Source organism: Rana temporaria, chromosome 1 (genome assembly GCF_905171775.1).
Source record: "Rana temporaria chromosome 1, aRanTem1.1, whole genome shotgun sequence".
In the NCBI taxonomy this organism is placed as follows: Eukaryota; Metazoa; Chordata; class Amphibia; order Anura; family Ranidae; genus Rana; species Rana temporaria.
The window spans coordinates 575,773,029-575,799,760 of NC_053489.1; the positions used below are offsets into that span (position 1 = coordinate 575,773,029).

Below are 26,732 nucleotides of genomic sequence, written 5' to 3' on the forward strand. Positions count from 1 at the left end.
GTTTGCTTTGATATCATACAGTAGCTTATAAGAAGATCTTTGACAAATTCAGTTTGCATATTATTATAGAACATTACAGTGGTTTACCAGTAAACACCTAATGAAGTATGATTTGAAATTCATGTTTTATAGGTGCTCCCTTTTCATCTCTTGTGCTTCGAGCAGATCAAGAGCTTCAGCTGTGGAATGAGGTAAGCCAAGTTCAATCCAGGAAATCAGAGTTTGTATCTCTGTGTTCTACATTTTTATCATTCTGCATTCAGTAGGAATTCCTTTTACCCATTCCCAAGTGCCAATCTACATGGCAAATGCAAAAGAAGGAATTCAGGACTCTTCATCCATTTAATTACAATTAGTATGAAGACAAGCTCTGTACTCTCCGGGCAACTGGCTGCATGGTCTGTTCAAAGCTGGGGTCTGGCTAAGGGTGGGGGTTGTACCAACTTACAGTACTAATCAGAATTTTTTATTTTGTTTTTGTTTTGGATCAGGGATGGACTGGCCATTGGGACTACCGGGAGTTTCCCGGTGGGCCGATGGCGTAGTGGGCCGGCTTCAGTGACAGCGGACCGCTGCCCCCCTCCACTCCTTTGTCTCTTCCTCCCCAAAGCGCTCACCTGGGCGGGAACAGAGAAGCAGGGGGAGGACCAGAGGAGCAAGGGGGACAACAGAAGGAGCATGGTGGGAGGGGACAGACAGCTGACTCAACAGCTATGGCCTGGGAGTTTCTCACTTCTGCCTAATCTTGTCCCATAAGGGGGAGCACAGAACTGATTCTTTGCCCCGGGTGAAATAATGTCTAGCTTTCCCACTGGTACTGCCTATAAGAGTACCAGTACCAGCCGTTCTACTCTAATAAAGTAGAACGGCTAGTGAAGGGGGAGAGGGGGCTTGGGTGGCCGGGGTGACAGGAGTTGTCCGGCCGCCATGGGAGAGACCTGTCAAAGTGGGCCAGTCTGGATGAAGTCCAGGGCCACATTTTTGTCCCAGTCCAGCCCTGTTTTGGATGCAGTGGAGAAATAATAGAATTTCTCTGGGATTTTTATTGATGGTAATCTTTTAGCCAGGGAGATTTCCCATCACTTCCTTTCCCAGAAACCAGGAAAAACAGACAGGACATTATGGAGATTATCTTCAACTTCCAGACACCTATAAATAGCTAACAGAGGTTCTAACCCTTCCTATGAAGTCCTTTCCTGTTGCACTATACTATAGACCAGGACCTGATGATTTTTTAATAACCAGTGAGGATGAAAGTAAGGATTTTGGTGAAATCAATTCCCCGTTAAATTAGCAATTTTGCCACAAGAGGAGAATGTACTGAAGCAAAAGCTCCTGATTTTGCTCACTAAAGTGTATCTCTAGGCAAGACCTTTTTTTTGAGGCCTGAAAATGCAAGAAAAGTACAAATATTTCCCAATCGACCCCTTTTTTAAAGTAGACAGTCCAAGTTGGTGAGGCACTTTTTTGAAGTTGTAATTTTTTGTCAACATTTTTTGAAAAATAAAGAAATTAAAAAGGCGCATTGCGGGCGGTATTATCGGCCGCTAGCGGGGGTTAATACCGCACCGCTAGCAGCCGAATCCCGCGGCAATTCCAACGGTATAGCGCCGCCCCAGTGTGAAAGGGGCCTTAGGGTTCCTGCATTCTGGATGAGGTAGTAAAGCAGACTTCTTTGGACAGCAGCATTGTCTAGTGTTAGACTAAGGGCCCTTTCACACAGGCAGACCATTCAGGTCCACCTGCCAGTTTTTTAGGTAGACCTGAACGGCCGCTCCTCTATAAAGCCACGGACGTCATCGGTGACATGCCCGGTGACATCCGATCTGCTCCGATCCGCCAAAGTGTGATGGAGAAAAACCCTACTTTTCCTTCTGTCTGGCGGATCGAATCGGGTGACAACAGACTCTACGGTCCGTCGTCATCCGATCCCCCATAGGGGAGAGTGGCGCTCTGACAGGTCGGTCCCTGCACAGTGTGCAGAGACCGGCCTGTCATCTGCCTGCTCAGCAGGGATCGCCCTGTCGATCCCCGCTGAGCAAAGCGGAGCCCGCACACAGACAGCCCCATGTGAAAGGGTCCTAACAGATTAAGATGGACTTGACTAACAAATTGAAGATGAACTCCAGCTAACACATTATAAGCAGTAACATCAAACAGTGTTTTCTGCTTTTTCTCTTTTTGGGATAAAGGTTTTACATAAATGAATAACAACTGATCACACTGTAAGCATCCCTGTCAGTGGTAAATTAATTGCTACTGTGTCTGGACAGCTTGTTCTGTTAAAGCAGACCTTCAGTCATTTTTTTGACTTTCCATCTATTAAATCTTCTGCCCTTGTTGTTTTAACTTTGGATAGTAAAAAATAATTTCAGCCAGTAAATACCTTATACAGCCCACTTCCTGTTTTTTGTTTGGTCATTAGCCTTGGCTTATGACATCATGCACAGCTCTCTCTCAGAATTTGCCAGAAAGGGAGGGGGGATGAGTCATAAGAGGGCCAATTAAATCTGCATGGCTGCAGAGCTGGAGGTGTGCCTCTGTGTGTCTGTGTAAATCCAGGAAGTGAACAGGCAGTATCTTCAGCTGCCCACAGTTAAAATGGCTGCAGCCAGACTTAGTGGAGGGAGATTTCTGCAGCATATTTGGCAACTACAGAATCACAGTATATATAAAATAATATGCAAAGTGGTTGGAGGGAAGCTTCAGAATGGAAAATATGTTTTTATTACAAATGATATGAGCAGACTGCAATTCATCTTTAACCACTTGCTTACTGGGCACATAAACCCCCTTCGTTCCCAGGCGAAATTTCAGCTTCCGGCACTGCGTCGCTTTAACTGACATTTGCGCGGTCGTGCGACGTGGCTCCCAAAAAAAATTGACGTCCTTTTTTCCCCACAAATAGAGCTTTATTTTGGTGGTATTTGATCACCTCTGCGGTTTTTATTTTTTGCGCTATAAACAAAAAAAGAGCGACAATTTAAAAAAAATATATATATTTTTTACTTGTTGCTATGATAAATCTCCCATTTTTTTTTTAAAAAAAGTATTTTTTTTCTCATTTAAGGCCGATATGTATTTTTCGACGTATTTTTGTAAAAAAAAAAAAAAATCGCAATAAGCGACTGGTTTGCGCAAAAGTTATAGCGCCTACAAAATGGGGAACAGAATTATGATTTTTTTTCATTATTTTTTTTTTACTAGTAATGGCGGCGATCTGCGATTTTTATTGGGACTGCGATATTGCGGCGGATGTATCGGACACTTTCGACACAAATTTGGGACCATTCACATTTATACAGCGATCAGTGCTATAAAAATGCACTAATTACTGTATAAATGTGACTGGCAGGGAAGGGGTTAACACTAGGGGGTGAGGAAGGGGTTAAATGTGTAGCCTGGGTGTGTTCTAACTGTGTGGGGGAAGGGGGGTGACTGGGGGAGGTGACCGATGCTGTGTCTCTATGTACAAGAGACACAGATCGGTCTCCTCTCCTCTAACAGCACGTGGAGCTCTGTGTTTACACACAGAGCTCCACGTCCCTGCTGTTACCGGCTGTGTCACCGACAATCGCGTGTACCCGACGGACATCGCGGCCGCCAGGTACACGCATCGGGTCCCCAGCGATGCAGCGGCACAGTGGTTACCCGCCGCGCGCCCCCCAGTGGCGCGCGCGGGTAATGCATTTCAAATGACGTCCAAAGACGTCCAGTTGGCACCTGAGAACCGCACTGTTGACGTCTTTTGTTAATAGCGCGGGTCTCAAGTGGTTAATGTAAGTTGAAAAATAATAGACTTACCAGCTAGATCAGGTGAAAATTAAGGAAAAAAAGCTTAAAGTGATTGTAAATGATCACCTTGTAAAACAACCCATTCAACCCAACCTTTTTTTCCCTTTTTTGTAAGTGATCACATTCCCTTGGTTCTCAACTGCATAAGAGCTGGAGGGAGGAGGAGAAGCAGCACACTGAGCTTCCCAGTGAATGGCTGCACAGTGAGGGGGCGTGTCAGGACAAATCTGATCATTGGAGGAGAGTACACTGAGTTCCGAGTATAGCTATAGAACGGAACACAGTGTGTTCACCTGCTTAGTGTGGTCAGATTTTTTTTAAGGAAAGCAGAGTAACTGGTAGGATCACCAGGGATTTCACATAAAGGAAGCAATACAAAGAGAACAGGATATTTTCTCGTACAAGTACATGGTACAGCAGGCACATATCAGAAATATGAAGGGTTGGGGTAACAAATGCTTTAAAGAAGAAAAGAAATGCAGACACCACATCTAAGAATTAGTGAGCTGTAATTTAATATGTTTTTGGTTTGGGGGTATAATACGGTTTTAAGATGCTTAGGTACAATTGAAAACTCACCCCACTTTCCTTAATTCTCCTGATGCATCTCCCCAATATGACAAAATTATACTGCAATCTTCGAAACTTTGTATGTTTACAGTGAATGCCCAGAACTGTATAACAATGAAACTCCAAAGCAAACACTGTACACTACTACATTCATTTCTTTCTGTCTTACTGCCCAGTTCTGGGAAGCACAGTACAGCAGTTTCAAACATACACCCTTGGCCATTGGTGTGCGCAGCCTATTATATTAGGGTGTGCACCCCAGAGCACAAACACACATGCGTGTATATTATGCAGAGCAAGTGGACTGTGTCAGTAGAGCAAAGATTGGTGTCAGTAGGGCACTGGAAGTTGTCAGTTGTTTTTTATTTTTATTATTTTTGTATTATTTTTTACAATTTTATTGTTTTAATTATTTTTTACAATATTATTTTTTATTATTTTATTACAATTTCTTAGGAGCCCCATTGGGAGGCTTTGGTGAAATTTTAAGGGTCTAAACATACCCCTGATGTCTCACTTTTGCATTTTTTTATATTAGTTTGGAGTTGCATTCAGAACTTATTGAAAGGTGCATTTCACTGGAAATTGACCTCCTTCTGACTTGCATTTCACCACTTCAAGAGTGTTTTTCATCTCTGTAATCTTTTATGTGTAGCGCTACCCCCTTAGGAGCCGCTGGATTTTTGGGTTCTCATGCACAGCCAGGCAACAGGAATTTTCTGGCATTCACTCAGTAGTCAAAAAACGTTGTTTTGTTTGTAGCGCTCACCCCCGAAGGAGCCGCTGGTTGATTTTGGGATCGGCCTATTAAGTTAACCTGGCGTTGTCTAGGGGTGTAGTTGTGAGAACAGAGATAGTGAGCGAAGGTCCAGACAGTGAATAAAGGGTTTTTCCAATGCTTTATTCTCCAGGCCAACACAGCCAACATCAACACAAATTGGGAAGGATAAAGTTGATGAATTATAGAGAGAGGAAGAACCTTGCAGTATCAGGCCTGGATATTAAATGGAGCAGTCAGCACTGCTCTGTATAGTACCAACTTGTAACTCGTCGCCACTCCAACCGAGTGGGTAAAGTGCCCCCGGACAGACCCGTTTCTATAAGCCTGGCAGCCGAGACGTCACTTAGGGTTTCTGGGAGGAACAGGCCTGTCTATAGGCCTGGCTCTAGGGCCTCTATCACAGGCATATTCAATAACTGAGCTAGGTAGACAAATGGAGTGAATCCTCCCAGTAGATTTCTGCATAGGTCACCAGATGACAGCAAACATACCTGTCAGTACTCTGGTTACCGGATCCCCAATTGCTTTGTTCGGGCTCTGTTGGACGACCTGCCTCCGGGTCCTCCTCAAACCGACTCCCTAATCGAACGGCACCCAGCCTGGGATCCTTTCAGTAGAACCGGGAACCCAGTAAATCACTGGGGTCCCTTTGTACCGACGGATGAGGGTTTGTGTGGCCTGCAGTTTTGGCCAGGTGGGCCACGCCGGCAGGTTCCATGGATGCGCGCACCCTGAAGGTTGATGCCGCACCTGGAACGGGACCCCGCTGAATTCTCCTAGCACATGACGTCTGTCACAGATATACTCCTCTGCAGCACGCCCCGTGAGAGAGAAAACCCCTCTGATTGGCTGCTGGAGAAACTTACTCTGTCAGAACACCTCTGGCGCCAACTGCTGGCCAGGGATGGTATCGCATCCCTGGACCACAGATTGACCCAGTGGACATTTCTGGTATGACAGAAGTCCCAAATTTTTAACAAATAGTGAATGAGAGCAAAGTAACTCTCCCATTCCCCACTAACTTTAGCGTAGTGCCCATACTGAAAGTAAGGGGGCGCTACATGTTTTTGGTTTATGTGGCGGGGGTGTTAAGGCATGGGATGCTCAGAACTGTAATTTGAATGCAACTTGAGGACTTGAAACTGTCTTTGGCTAACAAGACAAATCACAAGGCTGTCCTCGGTTAGGAAAAAACGGATCAGCTCAATTTGTGAAAAAAGGTTTCCGATTGCTGAATACAGGTGCACTATCTCTGTAGAATATGCCCTGACTCCTGGCTGCTGTTTAGGTTCCCCAAGCAAAAGGTGTAGGGTAGCTGTATTGGCTTTAATGGCTCTAAGCTGTCCCTTGTTAGAAGGCTAGCTGGTTATTGCGCCTGGCTGCTTCTCTATATGCTCTGGGGTTAGTGGTTTAAGCTACTCACTCGGTCCCTTAGGTGAATCCTGTAGAACAGGTAACTGATGAACAGGCCTCCCGTGGGACAGGTCCCAATGGCTCCCAGCCTAGCTGAGGCTGAAGGTTATGAGGCTTCTTCTGCTGCTCTCTCTTCCTCTGGCTCTTTCCTTCTGCCCAGGGGCAGAGCCCCCCAGCATAGGGTTCCCCTCCAGTCAACTGGACCTTGGACTCTGCTCCCCACCTGGTCAGGCTCCAGAATATTTATGGGCTATCACTCCATCTTCTGGGGTGCCCACCAACTCTAAATATTTAGGCCTCAGTTCTAAAACTCTCCAGGCAACAGATACTCAGCCCTTGGAGCTCTGCCAAACAAACTCTGGCTCCTCCACCTATAGAGGAGCCCAACAGCATTTTTCTACATTGTACACACAGAGGGTGCTACATATGGAAATTCAAAACCTGCTTGATGCAAACAAAAGCCAGTCAACACAGGTCCCCAACAGGGACATGGGCAAAGAGGTTCTAGCTATTCCTTATGCCGCGTACACACGACCGTTTTAAATGTCATGGAAAAAACTCAGTTTTTCTCGACGTGATTCTTGTCAAGCCTGCTTTGCATACACACGATCGTGAAAAAAAATGCATGAGCAAAGCGTGGTGACGTACAACACGTACGACGGCACTATAAAGGGGAAGTTCCATTCGATTGGCGACACCTTTTGGGCTGATTATACAAATTTCCCTTCTCATAACCTGCTTCTGAGCATGCGCATTTTTTTCCCCGTCGTTAAAGCCTACATACGACTGTTTTTCACGTTGAGATATTTTTTTTTCGAACCTACACACGGTCGTTTTTAATGACCAATTAAAAAAATTGCATTTTTCTCGTCATGAAAAACGGTCGTGTGTACGCGGCATTAGTCTTTTCAAACTAAATTTAAAAAAGGTCTGACTGAAGATAAACTGTACATTTTGGAAATATTTAATCTCAAGGGTACTCACTGTGCGTCATTGAGCTTTACTGCAAACCCACATAAACGTTTCTCCTACATAAATTGGAGTTTAGCATGCGGCTGGTGTATAATGGAGCAGAACAGACCTTGCCATAATACTGTATATAGCAACAGGTAGACATTTTTACATTTCTGTGTTCATGTTTTCAACCAATGAAATGTAATTTAATCTGGGTTACTGTTCATAAGTGACTTGACACTGCTTTATCAAAAAAAAAGCAATGAGGAAGGTCTTGTCACTCTACTTATATGACATCCTGTTTGAAGGCCAGCTTACTGGAAATGCTTTGTTAGCTTTATTAGCTGATAATAGAGGATAACATATTAAAGTGAAGTAGATAACAAGATTGCATGCAATTTTAACTTGAACTATCGTGCTATAGAATCATACATATATATTTTTGGATTGTTTCATGTTTCTGTTATTAAATTAAGTTTTATTTTGGGAATACTGTACTAATTCTATGATGTATACTAGTAATAATTTCTAGTTAAAAATAATATGTCAATCCAGTATTATGACTATAAATCCTAAATGCAGAGGCACCTATGCAGTAAGAATATGTTTTTCCTTTTTTTTTTTTGTGCTCTTTGGCCATCTATAATTATTAAATGTTATTTTTTGCAGGCATATTATTTGGGGAAAATTTGAATATATTGTTCACTTGTTAAAGGGTCTACTTTTTTCCAGCCTATTGTAACCTTTTGTACCTTCTCCAAATTTAAAGGATATTTAATGACAACATTTTTTTTTAATTATTTTTTGTAATGTGAAAAGCATTTTTCCTGGAACTCATATAGCCTGGCGCAGACAGCTATCTCACATATGTTGTAAAAGTGGAGCAGTGTGCTCCAAATTCATGTAACAGTCCAGAACTTGTCCTTGAATTTGGCTCTAGTTGCACCACTTTTAGAACACATTGGAGACACTTTGGTAAAATCTGTCTCTGCACGCCAAAATAAAATCGGTCCTAATTATCTCCGCTATCGTAAGATACAAACTGTAAAATGCAAATCAATTTATAACTTTTTTTGAAATGCATATCTGAATATTTTTTTGTTGTTATTCTGCCTCTTAGGCCTTGTACACACGATCGGACAAACCGATGAAAACGGACTGAAGTTCAGTTTCATCGGTCCAAACCGACCGTGTGTGGTCAGTTGTCCTTCGGTCCAAAAAAAGAGAACTTGCTTTAAAATTGAACCGATGGACGCCTAACCGATAGGTCAAAACTGGTCGTTAGTACACACGACCATCGGTTCAAAATCCACGCATGCTCAGACTAAATGAGGGGACGGGAGCGCTCGTTCTTGTAAAACTACCGTTCATAATGGAGTAAGCACATTCATCACGCTGTAACAGACAAAAAAGCCCGAATCGTCTTTTACTAACACGGAATCAGCTAAAGCAGCCCAAAGGCGAATGGAACTTCCCCTTTATAGTGCCGTCGTACGTGTTGTACGTCACCGCGCTTTGCTAGATCATTTTTTAAAAACGATGGTGTGTAGGCAACATCGTTTTAATGATGAAGTTGGGAAAACTTTGTTTTTTCGACATGCTGAAAAACAATTTTTTTTTTCATGCAGAAAAATGATCGTGTGTACGCGGCATTAGGCCTCGTACACATGACCGAGAAACTTGACGTAAAAGAAACATCGTTTTCCTCAACGAGTTCTTTGTCAGGCTTGTCGAGAATCTTGTCAAGCTTTCTTTGCGTACACACTGTCAAGACAAAATCTCATCGTTCTCAAACGCGGTGAAGTACAACACGTACAACGGCACTATGAAGGGGAAGTTCGATTCCACTGGCACAACCCTTGGGGCTGCTTTTGCTAATTTCATGTTAAGTAAAAGTTTGGTAAGAGACGATTCGCGCTTTTCAGTCTGTTACAGCGTGACAAATGTGCTATCTCCATTACGAACGCTACTTTTACCGAAGGTGCGCTCCCGTCTCATACTTTATTCTGAACATGCGCGGGTTTCTAAGCATACACCCGAACGTGTTTCTCTTCGTAAACCAGCCCAATGAGAAACACGACGAGGAAATTGAGACTCCCAACGAGAAAAAAGTGAAATTGTTCTCTTTTTTTCTGGTTGAGAACCACAACAATTTTCTCGACGAAAAACATACACAAGACTGTTTTCCTCTGCAAAAAAGCTCTGCCACCAAGTTTCTTGATGGATTTTGTTGAGGAAAATGGTGGTGTGTACGAGGCCTTACAATTCAACACTGCCACAAATTTGTGGAAAGTTATCTTTACTATCTGGGAAGTGAGATACCTTATCCGGAGTTAGTAAACCAATACGCTGGAGCGTATTAGATTAGAAGATACTCTCGGGCATGAAAGACACATTACTGTTTGCTATCATCATTGATAAAAGCACTGAGTCCCAATGCCCTCCGGCATGTTTGCACAATATAAGATGAGGACCATCTCACCTATAAGTGATCAGTACTGCTTTACTCAGTAGAGTTAATGCTTTGAACTTTTATACAACAAAACTGTATATTTTCCAAAATATATTGCTTACAGAATTGCTGATGTCAGCATGTTACATTTTTACACTCCTTTGTGACTTTCCTGTCTACAGATAGATGATGCATGCTCTGAGGTGCTGTCAGATTCCCATCTTGAGGTGAGCCTATGTTAATTATCTCTTCTACTCACTACAGTATAAAAATAGAGTTGCGACTTAACTAGCTTTTTTTCGAATGCAGGTATCCAGCACTTTAGAAGAACTTTGCTTTGTGGTTAAGGGAATAATGCAGAAGTCTCAGGTAAGTCACATGTGTCCAAAACAAGTTTAAAATGTATATAAAGTCATTTTTTTTCTTTTTTGGATAGAGTGGGGAGGGGTTATAACCTTTAGTTTTTTGTTGTTGTTGTTGTTGTTATTGTTGTCTGTGTCCCTACTGGGGGGATTTACCCCCCTCTTTGTACTGGTAACCCAATGAGAGGAAAGCTAAAATTGTAGAGTTGTACACAGAACAAGTACTAGAAACAACAATCTAACAGGGGTATCACCCTCAGTTTGATAGATTTCCTCTTATGTCCTTTACACACAAAGTTTTTTCCGACGAAGTTCCGACAGAATTCCGCTCAAGCTGTCTTGCATACACACGGTCACACCAAATTCCGACCTTCAAGAACGCTGTGTACAGCACTACAAAGAGCCAAGAAAAATTAAGTTCAATGCTTCGGAGAATGCATCGACTTGATTCTGAGCTTGCGTGGTTTTTAGTCTGTCGGAATTGCATCCAGACGAACGGAAATTCCGAAAAAAATTTCATCTGAGAAATTGAGAACATATTTTCTATCTAATTCCGTTGGAAATTCTGTCTGAAAAAGTCAGATGGGGCATACACATGGATGGAATATCCGATGAAAAGCTTCTGTCTGACTTTTTCTGTCGGAAATTCGGCTCGTGTGTGAAAGGCATAACTTTCTCTTGATGGCCACTGTCATTAGGCATTAAAGTGATACTAAAGCTTCAATTTTTATTTTTTAAATAACAAACATGTCAAACTTACCTCCACTGTGCAGCTCGTTTTTCACAGAGTGGCCCCCGATCCTCATCTTCTGGGGTCCCTTGGCGGCTGTCTCGGCTCCTCCATAGCCGCCGACTACAGGACTCGGGCCCCCATCCCCCGACCCTTCTGTCATTGGAGTTGATTGACAGCAGCACAAGCCAATGGCTGCGCTGCTATTAATCTATCCAATGAAGAGCCAAGAAGAGCCGAGAAGACCAAACAAAGGAAGAGCACGTTTGTGGCGCTGGACTTTCCAGGGCTCAGGTAAGTAAAACGGGGGGAGGGGGGGGCTGTGGGCCAGTGATCGTAAGATGTTTTTTCACCTTAATGCATAGGATGCATTAAGGTGAAAAAACATTTTACAACCCCTTTAAAGTGATGAACAAATCTAAAATTTTGAGTTGCCACTAGATTATAAAAATAAAGGAATACAGGGGAAAATCTACCAGAACAAGAATATAAGGGAATTCTACCAACGGCAACATTTGAGATTTACCTTCGCTATTTGTCTTGATGATCACTGTCACAAAGTAGGAATGTGAGGAACAAATCAAAAATGTTGAATTGTCACCAGAACAAGAATAGAGGGGAATTCTTAAATTATTATTCTTTTTTCCCCACAAGATATAGTATATTAAGCTTGGCCACCGTAACTGAACCCTATTGAAATTGAAAACATTACTCTTGACTGATTCTTTGATTAAAGTACTAAGTAGATGCAGCAGTGGAACTGTTGTTGAAGTAGGACTGTGGGCATACACAGTTGGGGTTTTACTGTTCTGGTGAGCCAGGCGGAGTGATCTCAACTGCATCTAATACTAAGACAGGTGATGCTCAGCTCAACACTACATTCTCTAGATCACGTGCAGAACTGGATATCAAACTGGCTTTGTTCAGGTCCCCTAAGCTTGTCACTGAAGTCACCTGGTCTTCCCTGGTTAATCTGAGACGTGGCCTTAAAATATATGTGTAGTCAATACTTTTTTTTTACGTTTTGGATAGAGTAAGAAAGAATCAGCAACACTGTGACTTTTTAAGTACTGTCTCTCTCCAGCATTGTCACTGAAACAGAAATGGGTGGAAAACCAAAATTTACAGTTACTGGCAAAACAGGAGGCGAGGGTAAACTTTCCAATGGGGACACTTGTTCCCGTGAGGAAATCCTTGAAATTTTAACCCTTCTCTAGTCTAGCACACACAAAAGATTAGGAACACACAAAAGATTTAACTGAAGGGCCCCTGTTTCTGCAAGTACTGACCTTAAGGGCTCTTTCACACGGGCGGACCGTATGTCCGCTTTTTCATCCATCCGTGTACGGATGAAAAAGGGACATACATTGGTGCCTATGAGATCGCGGGTGTCAGCGTATGAACATCCGCTGACACCCGATCTCGCCCGGTTCCAAATTCCTCCGATTTTGCAGACGGAGGAAGCCCTTATTTTTCGATCCGTCTGCGGATCAGGTGAACACGGACAGACGGTTCGTGTTCATCCGATCCCCCCATAGAGGTGAGTGGAGAAAAGACAGGGCGGTCCCTGCACAGTGTGCGGGGACCGCCCTGTCATCCGCCGGCTCATCGGGGATCAACGGAGCGATCCCCGCTGAGCAAGCGGAGGTTCACGGGGCGGATCATCACTGATCCGCCCCAAGTAAAAGAGCCCTTAGGAGGTGATCTTTTGTAGAAAGACTCTACAAAGGGTATAGATTCACCTTCTAAAGTACACACAACCGGTTTTCCCGTCTGGAAAACTGCCATGACAGCTTTTGGCCGGGAAAACTGGCCGTGTGTATGCTCCATGACAGTTTTTCTGACAGGAAAACCGCCGGGAACCCTGGCAGGAAAAATGAGAACATGTTCTCTTTTTTTCTGCCGTGATTCCCGGCTGTCTTTTTTCCGGCAGTTTTCGTATGGTAAACACTGCCCATAGGAACTAGATAATGATAGACACATTCACCTGCATTGCTGAATGCATAGCAGATATTGCAAGTTCCACCCTGCAATAACCAGAGTGTAATGTAAGCACTCCAGTGATTGTTCTGCATTACCTGCATCCACATGGAATTATACCATTTTACAGATGAGATAGAGAGGTCAATATAACCAGGAAAAATTAGGAACCAGTGGTGTAAATGGGAATACTTAAAGTGGTTGTAAACCATTACATATAACCAGTCAGGTCAGGGCCATCTTTAATATTGATTGTACCCTGGGCTAACACTTTCTTGGGGCCCCACCAAATCTACTTATCAACTATTTGCAGGTAGCGTGGGCTGAAGGGGCAGCTGCTTTGGTCCCCACAACATTAACTGGGCCCATGGCAGCTGCCCCTTTTGTGGAGCATACACATGGCTGGGTTTCCCAGCCAAAGCTCTCATGGCAGTTTTCCTGCCAGGAAAACTGGCTGTGTGTAGGGGAAAAATCTGCTGAGCAGGTTCTCGGCATTCCCCTCGGGTTTCCTAGTGGTAAAAAGTCAGCCGGGAAACCCGTACGTGTATACAAGGCATAAGGCTGGCAACACAAGTCTGCAAAAAAAAAAAAAAACATGCCCATAACAGAACTTGAGAGCATTTCTGGCAGATCTACAGCTACAGTATTGTTCTGTACCTTCAGGGTCTTTGAAAGATAAAACACGGGGGGATATGCATGTACTATTGCAGAAACATACAGGGAGTGCAGAATTATTAGGCAAATGAGTATTTTGACCACATCATCCTCTTTATGCATGTTGTCTTACTCCAAGCTGTATAGGCTCGAAAGCCTACTACCAATTAAGCATATTAGGTGATGTGCATCTCTGTAATGAGAAGGGGTGTGGTCTAATGACATCAACACCCTATATCAGGTGTGCATAATTATTAGTCAACTTCCTTTCCTTTGGCAAAATGGGTCAAAAGAAGGACTTGACAGGCTCAGAAAAGTCAAAAATAGTGAGATATCTTGCAGAGGGATGCAGCACTCTTAAAATTGCGAAGCTTCTGAAGCGTGATCATCGAACAATCAAGCGTTTCATTCAAAATAGTCAACAGGGTCGCAAGAAGCGTGTGGAAAAACCAAGGCGCAAAATAACTGCCCATGAACTGAGAAAAGTCAAGCGTGCAGCTGCCAAGATGCCACTTGCCACCAGTTTGGCCATATTTCAGAGCTGCAACATCACTGGAGTGCCCAAAAGCACAAGGTGTGCAATACTCAGAGACATGGCCAAGGTAAGAAAGGCTGAAAGACGACCACCACTGAACAAGACACACAAGCTGAAACGTCAAGACTGGGCCAAGAAATATCTCAAGAATGATTTTTCTAAGGTTTTATGGACTGATGAAATGAGAGTGAGTCTTGATGGGCCCGTGGCTGGATTGGTAAAGGGCAGAGAGCTCCAGTCCTACTCAGACGACAGCAAGGTGGAGGTGGAGTACTGGTTTGGGCTGGTATCATCAAAGATGAGCTTGTGGGGCCTTTTCGGGTTGAGGATGGAGTCAAGCTCAACTCCCAGTCCTACTGCCAGTTTCTGGAAGACACCTTCTTCAAGCAGTGGTACAGGAAGAAGTCTGCATCCTTCAAGAAAAACATGATTTTCATGCAGGACAATGCTCCATCACACGCGTCCAAGTACTCCACAGCGTGGCTGGCAAGAAAGGGTATAAAAGAAGAAAAACTAATGACATGGCCTCCTTGTTCACCTGATCTGAAACCCATTGAGAACCTGTGGTCCATCATCAAATGTGAGATTTACAAGGAGGGAAAACAGTACACCTCTCTGAACAGTGTCTGGGAGGCTGTGGTTGCTGCTGCACGCAATGTTGATGGTGAACAGATCAAAACACTGACAGAATCCATGGATGGCAGGCTTTTGAGTGTCCTTGCAAAGAAAGGTGACTATATTGGTCACTGATTTGTTTTTGTTTTGTTTTTGAATGTCAGAAATGTATATTTGTGAATATTGAGATGTTATATTGGTTTCACTGGTAAAAATAAATAATTGAAATGGGTATATATTTTTTTTTTGTTAAGTTGCCTAATAATTATGCACAGTAATAGTCACCTGCACACACAGATATCCCCCTAAAATAGCTAAAACTAAAAACAAACTAAAAACTACTTCCAAAAATATTCAGCTTTGATATTAATGAGTTTTTTGGGTTCATTGAGAACATGGTTGTTGTTCAATAATAAAATTAATCCTCGAAAATACAACTTGCCTAATAATTCTGCACTCCCTGTAGTTCATATATATTTTAAAATTTTGCCTTGAAATACATTTTAAACCCTCTGTTAAGTTTATATTGCTGTATGCAGTCTGCTGGAGAGGTTCATCCTACTATTTGTTCTGGCGGCCATTGTCACTGAGACAGAAAGTCGGGGAAAGGCAACATTTTTGAATTGTCAGACGAAAAATAGATGAGGGTAAACCATAAGGCCTCGTACACACGACCAGACATGTCCGCTGAAACTGGTCCGCGGACCAGTTTCAGAGTACTGATCCGATCGTGTGTACAGGCTAGCGGACAGATATCCAGCGGACAAAAGTTTCTTAGCATGCTAAGAAACTTGTCCACTGGAGAGCTGTCCGTCGGACATGTCCGCTGGTTAGTACGTCTAACCAGCGGACCGAAATCCTGCGCATGCGTCGAATTGATTAGACGCATGCGTGAAAGCATTAAACTCGCGCGATAGAGAACGTCGGTGTCGTCTACGTCACCACTTTCTCTGTCCGCGGGGATTTCGGTTTGATGGTGTGTACAGCCATCAGACCAAAATCTCCGAGCGGACATGTCCCCTCGTGTGTACGGGGCCTTAAATGGCAACAAGTGTTCTGGTGACAACTTTCTTAGATAAAAGATAAAAGTTTTAACTTTAGGTAGATTTTCTCTCATTTTATGTTTCTGCAGGACAGTAAGTTATGGGAAATCTCCCCAGTTTTGGCTATCCACATTTTTTGACAAACATTAGATTGTAGTCTTATGGCTGCAACTGTGATAAATGGATTAAAGTGCAAAAAATAAATATTTAAGCAGGCCTTAATAGTTTGATAGCCTGCTTTTAGAATCAATGCACAAAATATATTTTGTTAAATCCTCCACTCTTTGATGTTTACAGGGTTCAGAAGAAAAAGGCGACTCAAAAAGGGTGAGTACTGTGTTCCACACTAAGAATATTACGATTTTATTGTCCTTGAGCTTTTTTTGAAGTAAAATAGCATTTTAATTTCTTTTCTGCACAGTTCTTATTTCATTATTCTAAGAGTCATGACTCAGGAAAATCTGACATCACGGTAAGTTAAAGTTTATAGGGGAACCACATTCAAACTAGATAATGATAGACACATTCACCTGCATTGCTGAATGCATAGCAGATATTGCAAGTTCCACCCTGCAATAACCAGAGTGTAATGTAGGCACTCCAGGGATTGTTCTGCATTAACTGCATCCACGTGGAATTATACCATTTTACAGATGAGATAGAGAGGTCAATATAACCAGGAAACATTAGGAACCAGTGGTGTAAATGTGAATACTTAAAGTGGTTGTAAACCATTCCATATAACCAGTCAGGTCAGGGCCATCTTTAATATTGATTGTACCCTGGGCTAACATTTTCTTGGGGCCCCACCAAATCTACTTATCAACTATTTGCAGGCAGCATGGGCTGAAGGGGCAGCTGCTTTGGTCCCCACAACATTGACTGGGCCCATGGCAGCTGCCCCTTTTGCCCTGTAACCAGTAAGGTGACTGGCCTCGGGTGATACACAGAGATTAAACAAATTCTTCCACAAAAATTGTTCCTGTTTATCTACGTCCATTCAAAGTACAGAATTTACACACGATCTCTCAGTTCTGAAAAGCAGAAGGCAAAGAGCTGAAGTTACATATGTGAGGAGAGTAATGATCCCCCTTCACACAGCACATAGGAACTGAGCTGAGGCTGTCAATCAGATGGAGGTCCCTCCCTTGTCACCTTTTTTCTCTTGGTGTCAGGTAGAGCTGCACGATTAATTGTCAAGAATCGTTATCGTGATTTTTTCCTGATGCGATCTTCACAAAGTATTTCCCGATCCTTCTATGCAGAGAATTCTCTCTGCTCTGCTGAAGCCACAGCTGTAAAATCTGGGCAGTCTGCCAAGAATCAGAACATTCTTTATCAGTGGAACCTTAAAGGGGTTGTAAAGGTTTGTTTTTTAATTTCTAAATACGTTCCTTTAAGCTAGTGCATTGTTGGTTCACTTACCTTTTCCTTCGATTTCCCTTCTAAGGCCCCGTACACACGACCAAGTTTCTCGGCAGATTTCAGCCAGAAACTCGATCGGAGCTGTATTCTGCCGAGAAACCCGGTGGTGTGTACACTTTTGGCCGAGGAAGCCGACGAGGATCTCGTCGGGCCAAATAGAGAACATGTTCTCTATTTACTCGTTAGTCAATGAGGAAACTTGGCTCGCCGAGATCCTTGGCGGATTCACAAGGAACTTGAAGAGCAAAACGATGTGTTTTGCCCGTCGAGTTCCTCGGACGTGTGTACGGGGCCTGAGTGTGTTTTTTTTCCCTTTGTTTTCTTTGAATTTCTCACTCCCTGTTCCTCCTCAGTAAGCTGTTCAGTAAGCTGTTCTGGCTAACTAACCACCTCTCGGATGATGGTGGCAAGTTTACTGAGGAGGAACGGGAAGTGAGAAATTCAGACAAAGGAAAAAGACATTTAGAAGGGAAATCAAAGGAAAGGGTAAGTGAACCAACAATGCACTAGCTTAAAGGAACCTGTTTAAAAAATAAAAAACAAACCTTTACAACCCCTTTAAGTCTAAACATTGTAACAATTTGTCTTTTACATCAAAGGAATAGACTTATGTGTGTAAATTAGGAAAGCTTAACCACTTAAACACCAAACCTTGTGATGAATAAAAAAAAAAGGTTAGCCCAAATTTTTTTGTATAATGTGAAAGATACGCCGCGAGAATCGTGAAAGAATCGTGATCTTTATTCTAAGCAAAAAAATTGTGATTCTCATTTTGTCCAGAATCGTGCAGCTCTAGTGTCAGGAAAACTTGTCAGAAGTGACTCATGCTTATAGCAGAGAAACAAAACAGAGGTCGGATATGACACTTGGGGCCAGTTTACACCACATGCAGTCCAGTGCATTTTTTTGCTAATTTTTTTGCTAATTTCTTTGGGGGTCAACAGCATTATTTTATGAAGCATATATGTATTTTTCTCAGAATAGTCTGTATAAGGTGATAAACTACATAGCCAGTGCTTACAAAATCTGTAGTTTAGGTTGCCCTACTTTTTTTGCTTATTCTGTGAGCACAAGTCTGCCATCCTAGATACAAATATGTGAAACCCAGAATGGAGAGAGTCACTGATGCTAGAATGGAATGGAGTGCATTAAAATAGAGGTCAAGGAACTTTTCTATCTTTAGGAAGCCCTCATTATTGTGACTAAACTTTTTAATCATTTATCTGCAGACAGAATTTTTTTATATATCAAGCACTAAATCTTTGCCACAATCTGGATAAAGGCCCGTACACACGAACGGATATTCCGACAACAAATGTTGGATAGCCATGCTCTCAAATTGTTCGACAACAAATGTGTTCCGTCGCATTATCCGATCGTGTGTACACTAGTCCATCAGACTAAAATCCAAAGTACAAACACGCATGCTCCGAACCAATGCTAACCTTAAGACAACATTAGCAGAAGTTGCCAAAAGGGTGGTGCTAAAGAGCTAAAAAACAACGTAGTTTCATGTATGTTGGCTGAAAAAGTTCTGCCATCTGTATTCATGTAACTTCATGGCCAACACCCTTTGGACAAAATTCCACGGATTTGTCCGATGGAAGTCCGATGTGTACGAGGCTCAACAGTTCATATGGGCACTTCTGGTGCCACCATTACACCAAAATTGTGTGCATTGGAGGTGTCCTCTATTGACAATCTCCACCCACCATAGTGGCAGTCTGACAACTAGAACATCCATAGATCATGCCTTTTAATTGTTTAACAGAACAAATCTGCTTTCTCCTTCCAACATCACTTACTGCCTCTTCAGCAATCTGCTGTCCTAGGCTGCATAATTTTGAAATAGAAAGGATACATGCAAGATCACATGACCTGACAACCAACAAAAAAACAAAAACCCTACACTATCATATACCAACAGTTGATCCAGAGGAAGGCAAAAAACAATAAAACATGATCCAATTTGCTCCAGCAGAGAGGAAAATTCCTTCCTGATCCCTCAAGATGCAATTGTATTTTCCCTGGATAAACTTTACCTATAAATATTAGTATCTAGTTATATTATGTGCATTTAGGTTAGTATTGATTTTTAGCCACCGTTTTAGAGGGTTCTTCACTATGACATCTTGGCTTCAGTGAGGCATTGGAACAGTGAGGCATGGGCACAGTGAGGCATGGGCACAGTGAGGCATGGACACAGTGAGGCATGAACACAGTGAGGCATGGACACAGTGAGGCATGGGCACAGTGAGGCATGGGCACAGTGAGGCATGGGCACAGTGAGGCATGGACACAGTGAGGCATGCACATGGACACAGTGAGGCAAAGTGAGGCACAGTGAGGCATGCAGATGGACACCCTAGGCTTATACTCGAGTCAATAAGTTTTCCCATTTTTTGTGGTAAAATTAGGTGCCTCTGCTTATATTCGGGTCGGCTTATACTCGAGTAAATACGGTATACCATTTGGATTTCCAATCACTTCCTGTTAAGGCTACATTGGTCACTGGGACAAATAAAGAGGGTGAATCTCACCAACAGGAACACGGGCATCAAAAAATGAATACATGTATAACTAACTTGACAGGGTTGACAATCCTTCACTATTCTTTCAAGCACAAAAAAGTTTAGATTTTAGATACATTTCAAAGTGGTTGTAAAGGCTGAATGTTTTATCTTTATTTTCTTTACCTTCATGCATTCTATACATGTAGGTAAAAAACCTTTTATGCGCTGCCCCCCCACACCCCCTAATACTCACCTGAGGTTCCTCTCGATCCAGCAATGTCCACTGGAACCTTGGCTGTCCTGGGTCTCTCTCTGTCCTCATTGGCTGAGACACAACAGCAGGAGCTATTGGATTCTACTGTCAATTACAAAGAACAGAGCAGGGGGCGTGCCTAAATCATGGCTCTATGGGGTTTATTTACTAAAGGCAAGTCCACTTTGCAATACAAGTAGTGCAAAGAAGTAAAGTCGCTGTAGATCCGAGGGGGACATGCAAGGAAATTAAAAAACAGCATTTTAGCTTGCACATGATTGGATGATAAAATGAGCAGAGCTTGCACTTGTAATGCAAAGTGGATTTGCCTTTAGAAAATCAACCCCTATATGCCTTATGGATGCATAGAACGTGGCTTGGGAACGAGCAAGCACCAGTGCCTCCAAAGCAAGCAGCTTGCTATTGGGGGCACTGGTCAAGGGGGAGGAGCAAGGAGAGCTGGTGGGGGACCAGAGAAGAAGAGGATCGAGGTTGCTCTGTGCAAGACCATTGCACAGTGCAGGTAAGTATGGCATGTTTGTTAATTAAAAAGAAAAACAAAGCTTTAATATCACTTTAAGATGTAGCCTATGAGATAGTTAGGATCTAGTGGGACCACTGAGACATGGAGTGCAGTGTCACAGAAATTATAATAGAATACTGTTTGTAGGTGGTGGGTCAATTTTCAGGACATTATGGGGGATATTTGCTCTAAAACAGAGATATTTTTTTTGCTGATGTCAGGTTTTGCCTGTCAATTTGTATATTTTACAAAGTAGATATTGTTGACAGCCTATTTTTTGTTTATTTTTTAGCTTAGCCTCTGGGTATGATGCCTACCAGACGTAATAAATAATTTCTGGGTCTCTAGCCGCTTTTGATTTTTATGCTGTCTGAGTATCTTTATTTCACACAAACTTTGCACTCTAACATATTGCAGAATGCACAGTAAATTGTTCTGGGTGTATTCAGGAATAGTGAAATAAGCAATGATTATGTGCAGAGTCAGTGACTAATTAATATTTTTAGAGTAGTTGGGCTAAAGTCGATTCTCAGGTTTTCACACATTATAATTGCTTGTTGAAATGCCTTATCCTGAAACAGTTCTAGGTTATTAAAATATTTCCTTTAAAATGTATTTAAAAAAAGAAAAGAGCGTGCACAGATCTGACACAATAAACCACAGTCTTTATTTGTTTAACCCTTTGCACTGGCGGTACGCATATACTGTATATGGCAGCGCAAACTGTATCCTATGCTGTGCTGCATCATAAAGGTGTACCTTTGTTTGTGTTGGCAGTGCGTTCTATTGTGTGCCCACGACACAGAGATTATGCTGTCACCAACAGCTCCTGATCTCATGTCTAGTACACACAAAAATACTGTTTTCAAAGCGATCGTAAGATAATCTTAGGCCCCATACACACGTCCGAGAAACTCGACGGGCAAAACACATAGTTTTGCTCGTCGAGTTCCTTGTGAAGCCGCCGTCTAAGTCTAAAAGATGCTACACCCACTAAGTCTAAAAGATGCTACAACCTTCTAGACCAGGGAGAAGCTCCAGAGAGCTTCCAGGATGAGTCACTTTTAAAAAACAACACTTACCTGTCCAGCGCGTCCACCAAAGCCGAGTGGTAGCTCGGCTCTCAGCTTCCCCTGCCACCATTCTCTGTAAGGGAATCGGGAAGTGAAGCGCTGCGGCTTCACTGCCCGGTTCCCTACTGCGCATGCACGAGTCACGCTGTGCAGTTCCACTGGTTCCCGGTGTGTTCTGAGAGCCGAGTGTGGGGGGGTGACGCAGAGATGCCGGACTCCCGCGGGAGTCAATAGCCGGAAGTGGTGCAAATACCTGTTTTATATAGGTATTTGCAGCCCCTCCCCCCTGAAAGGTGTCAAATGTGACATCGGAGGGGAGGAGGGTTCCGAAAAGCAGAGGATCACTTTTGGGTGAACCTCCGCTTTAAGCAACTTGGTAACCAGTCGTGGGCCACAATGAGCGGAGCAGGCGGATGACATGTCACGTCTACTCTATAGGCCCTCTGATCCGCCCAGATGGAAGGGGACGAATTCCCTTCTGTTTTTCAGATTGGAGGTAAGCTCGTGTAAACGGACATCTGTCGATCTATAGGGTCCCATTTGGTCGGGCTGGTCGTGTGAAAGGGCCTAAGACTGCTTTCACACTGATGTGCTGCAATTTACCCACACCGCTGGTGCAGCGTAGTGCACCTGTGTCTTTCCTGCGGGTTAGCTGAACTTTGCCATAGACTCCACCTGTGGCAAAAGCCAGCGCTGTAGAGGAAGCATGGGCTTATGGGGCGCCGCAGCCACTTTCTTCCTCTACCACCAGCTTCATTCACAACACTGTGCCGTGGTATGGCGGGTCGGCAACCTGCGATCTGGGCTTGACAACCCGCCATTCCAGAGCAGGAGGTCGCGGGCCACATCAGAGGGCTCTGCGGGCCACTGGTTGGCCACCCCTGCACTAGAGGGTGCTACATATGTGTGCGGAGAAGTCTAGTACCAACTGGCTCCAGCTGCTGATCTTCTTGTACGGATATAAAGATCATGAACAAAGGGTTTGTAAAAAAATGTGGATAATTTTATCTTTTCTAACAATAAAGATTGTGTGATCTTGTGCCGAATCTGTGCACGCTTCCTTTTTTCTTTGTATATGTTTTAAAGGTTTTACTTAAAGTGTATTTCCACGTTTGCAGCCAAATTGCGATAACTCCTACTTCATATGTGCTACATGTTCTCACTCACATAGCATTATTTTAAAAAAATAGGTTCCTAAATTGCTGCTTTCTCTTTTCTGAAAACTTCAGAATGCAAGTTTTTCCTCTACTGTGCAGTGTTGAGGGGGGTTGGGTACTGTACTGCAGATCTCATTATCAGTTGAACGCTGTCATAACGGGTTAAAGAGTCTGGTATGTCTTTTGTATGTTAATGAAGAGAAACTCGGTTGATGATTTACTAGGCAAAAAGGCTGTTCATAGAAATTTGCTAATAGAAGTGCTAAGTGAATGTGGTCAAAATAACTTTGAAACAAAAATCCATCCATGTGCAAGAAAAAGAAAAAACAGCACATGATTGGATGATGGAAGTAAGCAGAGCTTCACATCATTCTCTAAACTATTTCCCTTGCAAAGTGAATAGTCTATTTGCCATTAGTAAATCAACCCTGTAGTGTCCTCAGTCTTTGCCTGGGGACAGGCCTGCTTCAAAAAAAAAATCGAAAATGTAAGAAATATGTATTAAATATATACTTTTAGGTATGCTGTGTGAATGTGACTGTGAAAGGGGAAACACTTTAAGAAGCATTTTCTTAAGAACTGCTAGAAGGATTGGTGCATTATGAAGTTTTCTGCTGAATTATACTCTTTGAAAATAATTAATAATGCTAAACTCAGAACTGATGAACAATTTAATAAATTATTACTAAAATATATCCTGGCCTACTTAAAGTGCATTAATTGTGTTAAACTAAATAAAATAAAAAATGTTTTCTATAAGATACTACATTTGGACATCTTCCTAATTCCTACAGGTTTATTAAAATCTCCTTTATGTATTTTGTATATAATTTTTTTCGCTATTAAGTTGGATGGCATTTTACTGCTTGCCAGCATTATTTTTCATTGTCACATTTTCCTTTGTTTTGGATTGCATCTATAATACCGGGCCAAATGTACCAATGAAGCAGTGCTTTTAACCTCCCCGGCGGTATGATTCTTTCAGAAAAAAGGTGCTGAAAGCGGTACAATTATTTGCAAGGAAATTTGGTGTTTTATACTGTAGGCCTGTGATTTTTAGGAATAACTCACTTAAATCTGACCAAACAAGATTCTAATAGGCATCCCGGGTATGACATTTTTTTTAAAAAAAAATAAAAAATTATAATATAATAAATAATTATAAATAATTATAGCAAGTAATAATATAATTAAAATAAAAATTATTCAATAATGTAATCATATCAAAATCACTGACATTTTCTCAGTTGCAGAATTGTTGCTGTCATTATTTTTTTTTTTTATGACGAATTTCCCCGCTAATCGCTATCGCACAATTCTGCAAGTGATTATAATTTATTATCGCTGTTTTCTAGCTGATCTAAAACCATTTTTGACATAAAAAGACACTTTTGGTTGCTATGGACAATCTACAGTTTTCAGGCAGAAAAAAAGGTTTTTATTATATAAAAGTACATGCATGACACTGGGCAGACCACTAGGGACAAGGGGGGGTGTGTTTTTTTTTTTACATACAGTACTGTAATCTATAAGATTAGAGTATACTGTATGTATAGTGTTTGTTTACTTTTTTGAATTTGGCGCCGATCTCCGCTCCCGTGCGTCGTAACGTCGCAGGGAACGGAGATCGGCGGCACAGGAGGACGCTGTGTGAATCGAGCGAGGTCCCGCTCGCTCACACAGCGTGGTGACATCGCTGGATCCAGGAGAAGGTAAGCCAGCACACGCTGCAGGCTCTGCATGTCTACCCCGAGCGTGACTCGGGGTTAACGATTTTGGTAGAAAAAATCAACCCCGAGTCACGCTCGGGGATACCGCCAGGGGGGTTAAATGTTTCAGAGAACCTATAATTTAAAACTAACTTAGTATCATAGGCGTGCGCACAGGGTGTGCCAGGTGTGCCTAGGCACTTCCTAATCACTCTGTGCAGCACAGATTCCCCCTACTGCCCTGGCTCCCAGCTTTCCCCCCTATTGGCTGTTGCTGCTGGGATGTTTTAGGAGTGGGGAAGGGGCCAGTAAATATGTAATTTACCGGCCCCTTCCCTTTCTGAATGAACATTGTGAGTGATCGGTAGTGTGTGTTTGGGCTTTTGGGTGCACACCCTAATGCAATAGGCTGCGCACACCTATGCTTAGTATCAACCTCTTGCAATCCCCTATACAGCAGATTGTGAATACAAATTTCCCCAAGGAATGGGACTTTTTAGGCACAGGTTGTGAAACGATATTTTAAAATTCTAATTTATTTATAGTATGAAAAAAGTATCAGAACAAAGTAGCAATCATATATAAAATAATTATAAAAACATGGGATATTAAACCATCAAATGCATATAATGAATGAAAAGCATCCATGATATAAATACAAAATACTATTTGCATTTGGAATCACGAATGCAAATTGTATCTTGTGTTTATATCATGGATGCTTTTCATTCATTACGTGCATCTGATGGTGTATACATGATGGTTTAATATCCCATGTTTTTATAATTCTTTTGTATATGATTGCTACTTGTTTCTGATACTTTTTTGATACTATAAAAAAATTTGAGTTTTAAAATATAGTTTTCACAATCTGAGCCTAAAAATTCCCATTCCTAGGGGAAATCTGTATTCACATTGAATCGAGAGAGGTTGGCCATTCAACAGCAGATATAGCCTACCTCCAATTTTTTTATATTTACCTATACAGAAGATTGGGAAATAAAGAACGAGAGAGAGAGAGCAGAGTAAAAACAGCCATAGATGGATCGAAATTCAACCAGTTCAGCAGGAACCAGCCGAACTTTGATCCATTTAGGGACAGGGTGGTTTTACTGAAGTCAATCTATCGATCAACTCCACTACAACCAACCTGTCTTTTTTTTCATGCAATTACTGCCGGTGGATATAGCAGCCAGCAGTGATCATTGTATCCTGCTGGTGGGAAAACCTCCCCGTGCTTCTCACCAGCAGAACACAATAGTGCTACAGGAGGGATTCTGTTGTGAACACTGAGGCCCCGTACACACGGCCGAGGAACTCAACGTGCCAAACACATCGAGTTCCTCGGCCAGTTCAGCCCTGAAGCCGCCGAGGAGCTCGGCGGGCCGAGAGCTCCCATAGAACAACGAGGAAATAGAGAACATGTTCTCTATTTCCTCGTCGAGCTCCTCGTCGGCTTCCTCGGCGAAATTGTACACACGGCCGGGTTTCTCGGCAGAATTCAGCCAGAAACTCGGTCGGAAGCAGAATTCTGCCGAGGAAACTGGTCGTGTGTACGGGGCTTGACTGTGTTGAAGGATAGAACATTGCATAATGTATGGCTAGCCTAACAGAAAGGTAAGTTATGACCTGCAAGTAGACTGGACAGAAATGCAAACCATTTGGTAGGTCATTTTATGTGATTCGCCTGTGTAACTGTTTGCCTGGAGTTTAGGTTTAATTATGCAACATGCATTTAATATTTTTGGCTTTCTTTAGCAACCACATTTCTGCTACAGCTATTGTTGGAAAATCTCACTTTTCTGATATCTCCAATAAAACTTTGCAGTAAAATTGTAGCCAGGCTATGGAAATTTAAATATTTACATATTATTACAATGCAGCAAATGACACAGTGGAGCAATTTTTCGTTATCATTGACTATTGATACTGCGAAGTCTTTCAATTTGGGTTTAAGAATTTTTCTAATTTCCATCCAAATGCTGTGTGCTAATTAGTGCTTAGTGTGCTAATATTGGAAATTAGAAATGTGACAACTTACCAAGTCATTGCTACGGATCTGATGAATATAAAGCCCAATTTTAGTTTAGGCAATGAATGTAAAAACTGGTCCCCAGCAGCTTGAAAAAAAAACAAAACAAAAAAAGCATTGGAAGGCTGCTGAATATATGGTTCTAACCAGTGAGCCTGTTTTG

The 26,732-nt window shown here is 42.4% G+C and overlaps 1 protein-coding gene across 3 annotated transcripts in view; it reads left to right on the plus strand.

Moving 5' to 3' along the window:
* The window catches only part of NMU (neuromedin U), a 93,626-nt gene that overhangs the window by 44,140 nt on the left and 22,754 nt on the right, over positions 1–26,732 (plus strand). For 2 of the 3 annotated variants that reach the window (XM_040334796.1, XM_040334800.1), the window contains exons 2-6: positions 133–191; positions 10,148–10,192; positions 10,275–10,334; positions 16,182–16,211; positions 16,306–16,356. In XM_040334796.1, the coding sequence (XP_040190730.1) occupies positions 133–191; positions 10,148–10,192; positions 10,275–10,334; positions 16,182–16,211; positions 16,306–16,356 (245 nt within the window). The remainder of the gene's footprint in view (positions 1–132; positions 192–10,147; positions 10,193–10,274; positions 10,335–16,181; positions 16,212–16,305; positions 16,357–26,732) is intronic. The other variant, XM_040334799.1, reaches the window with a different exon arrangement.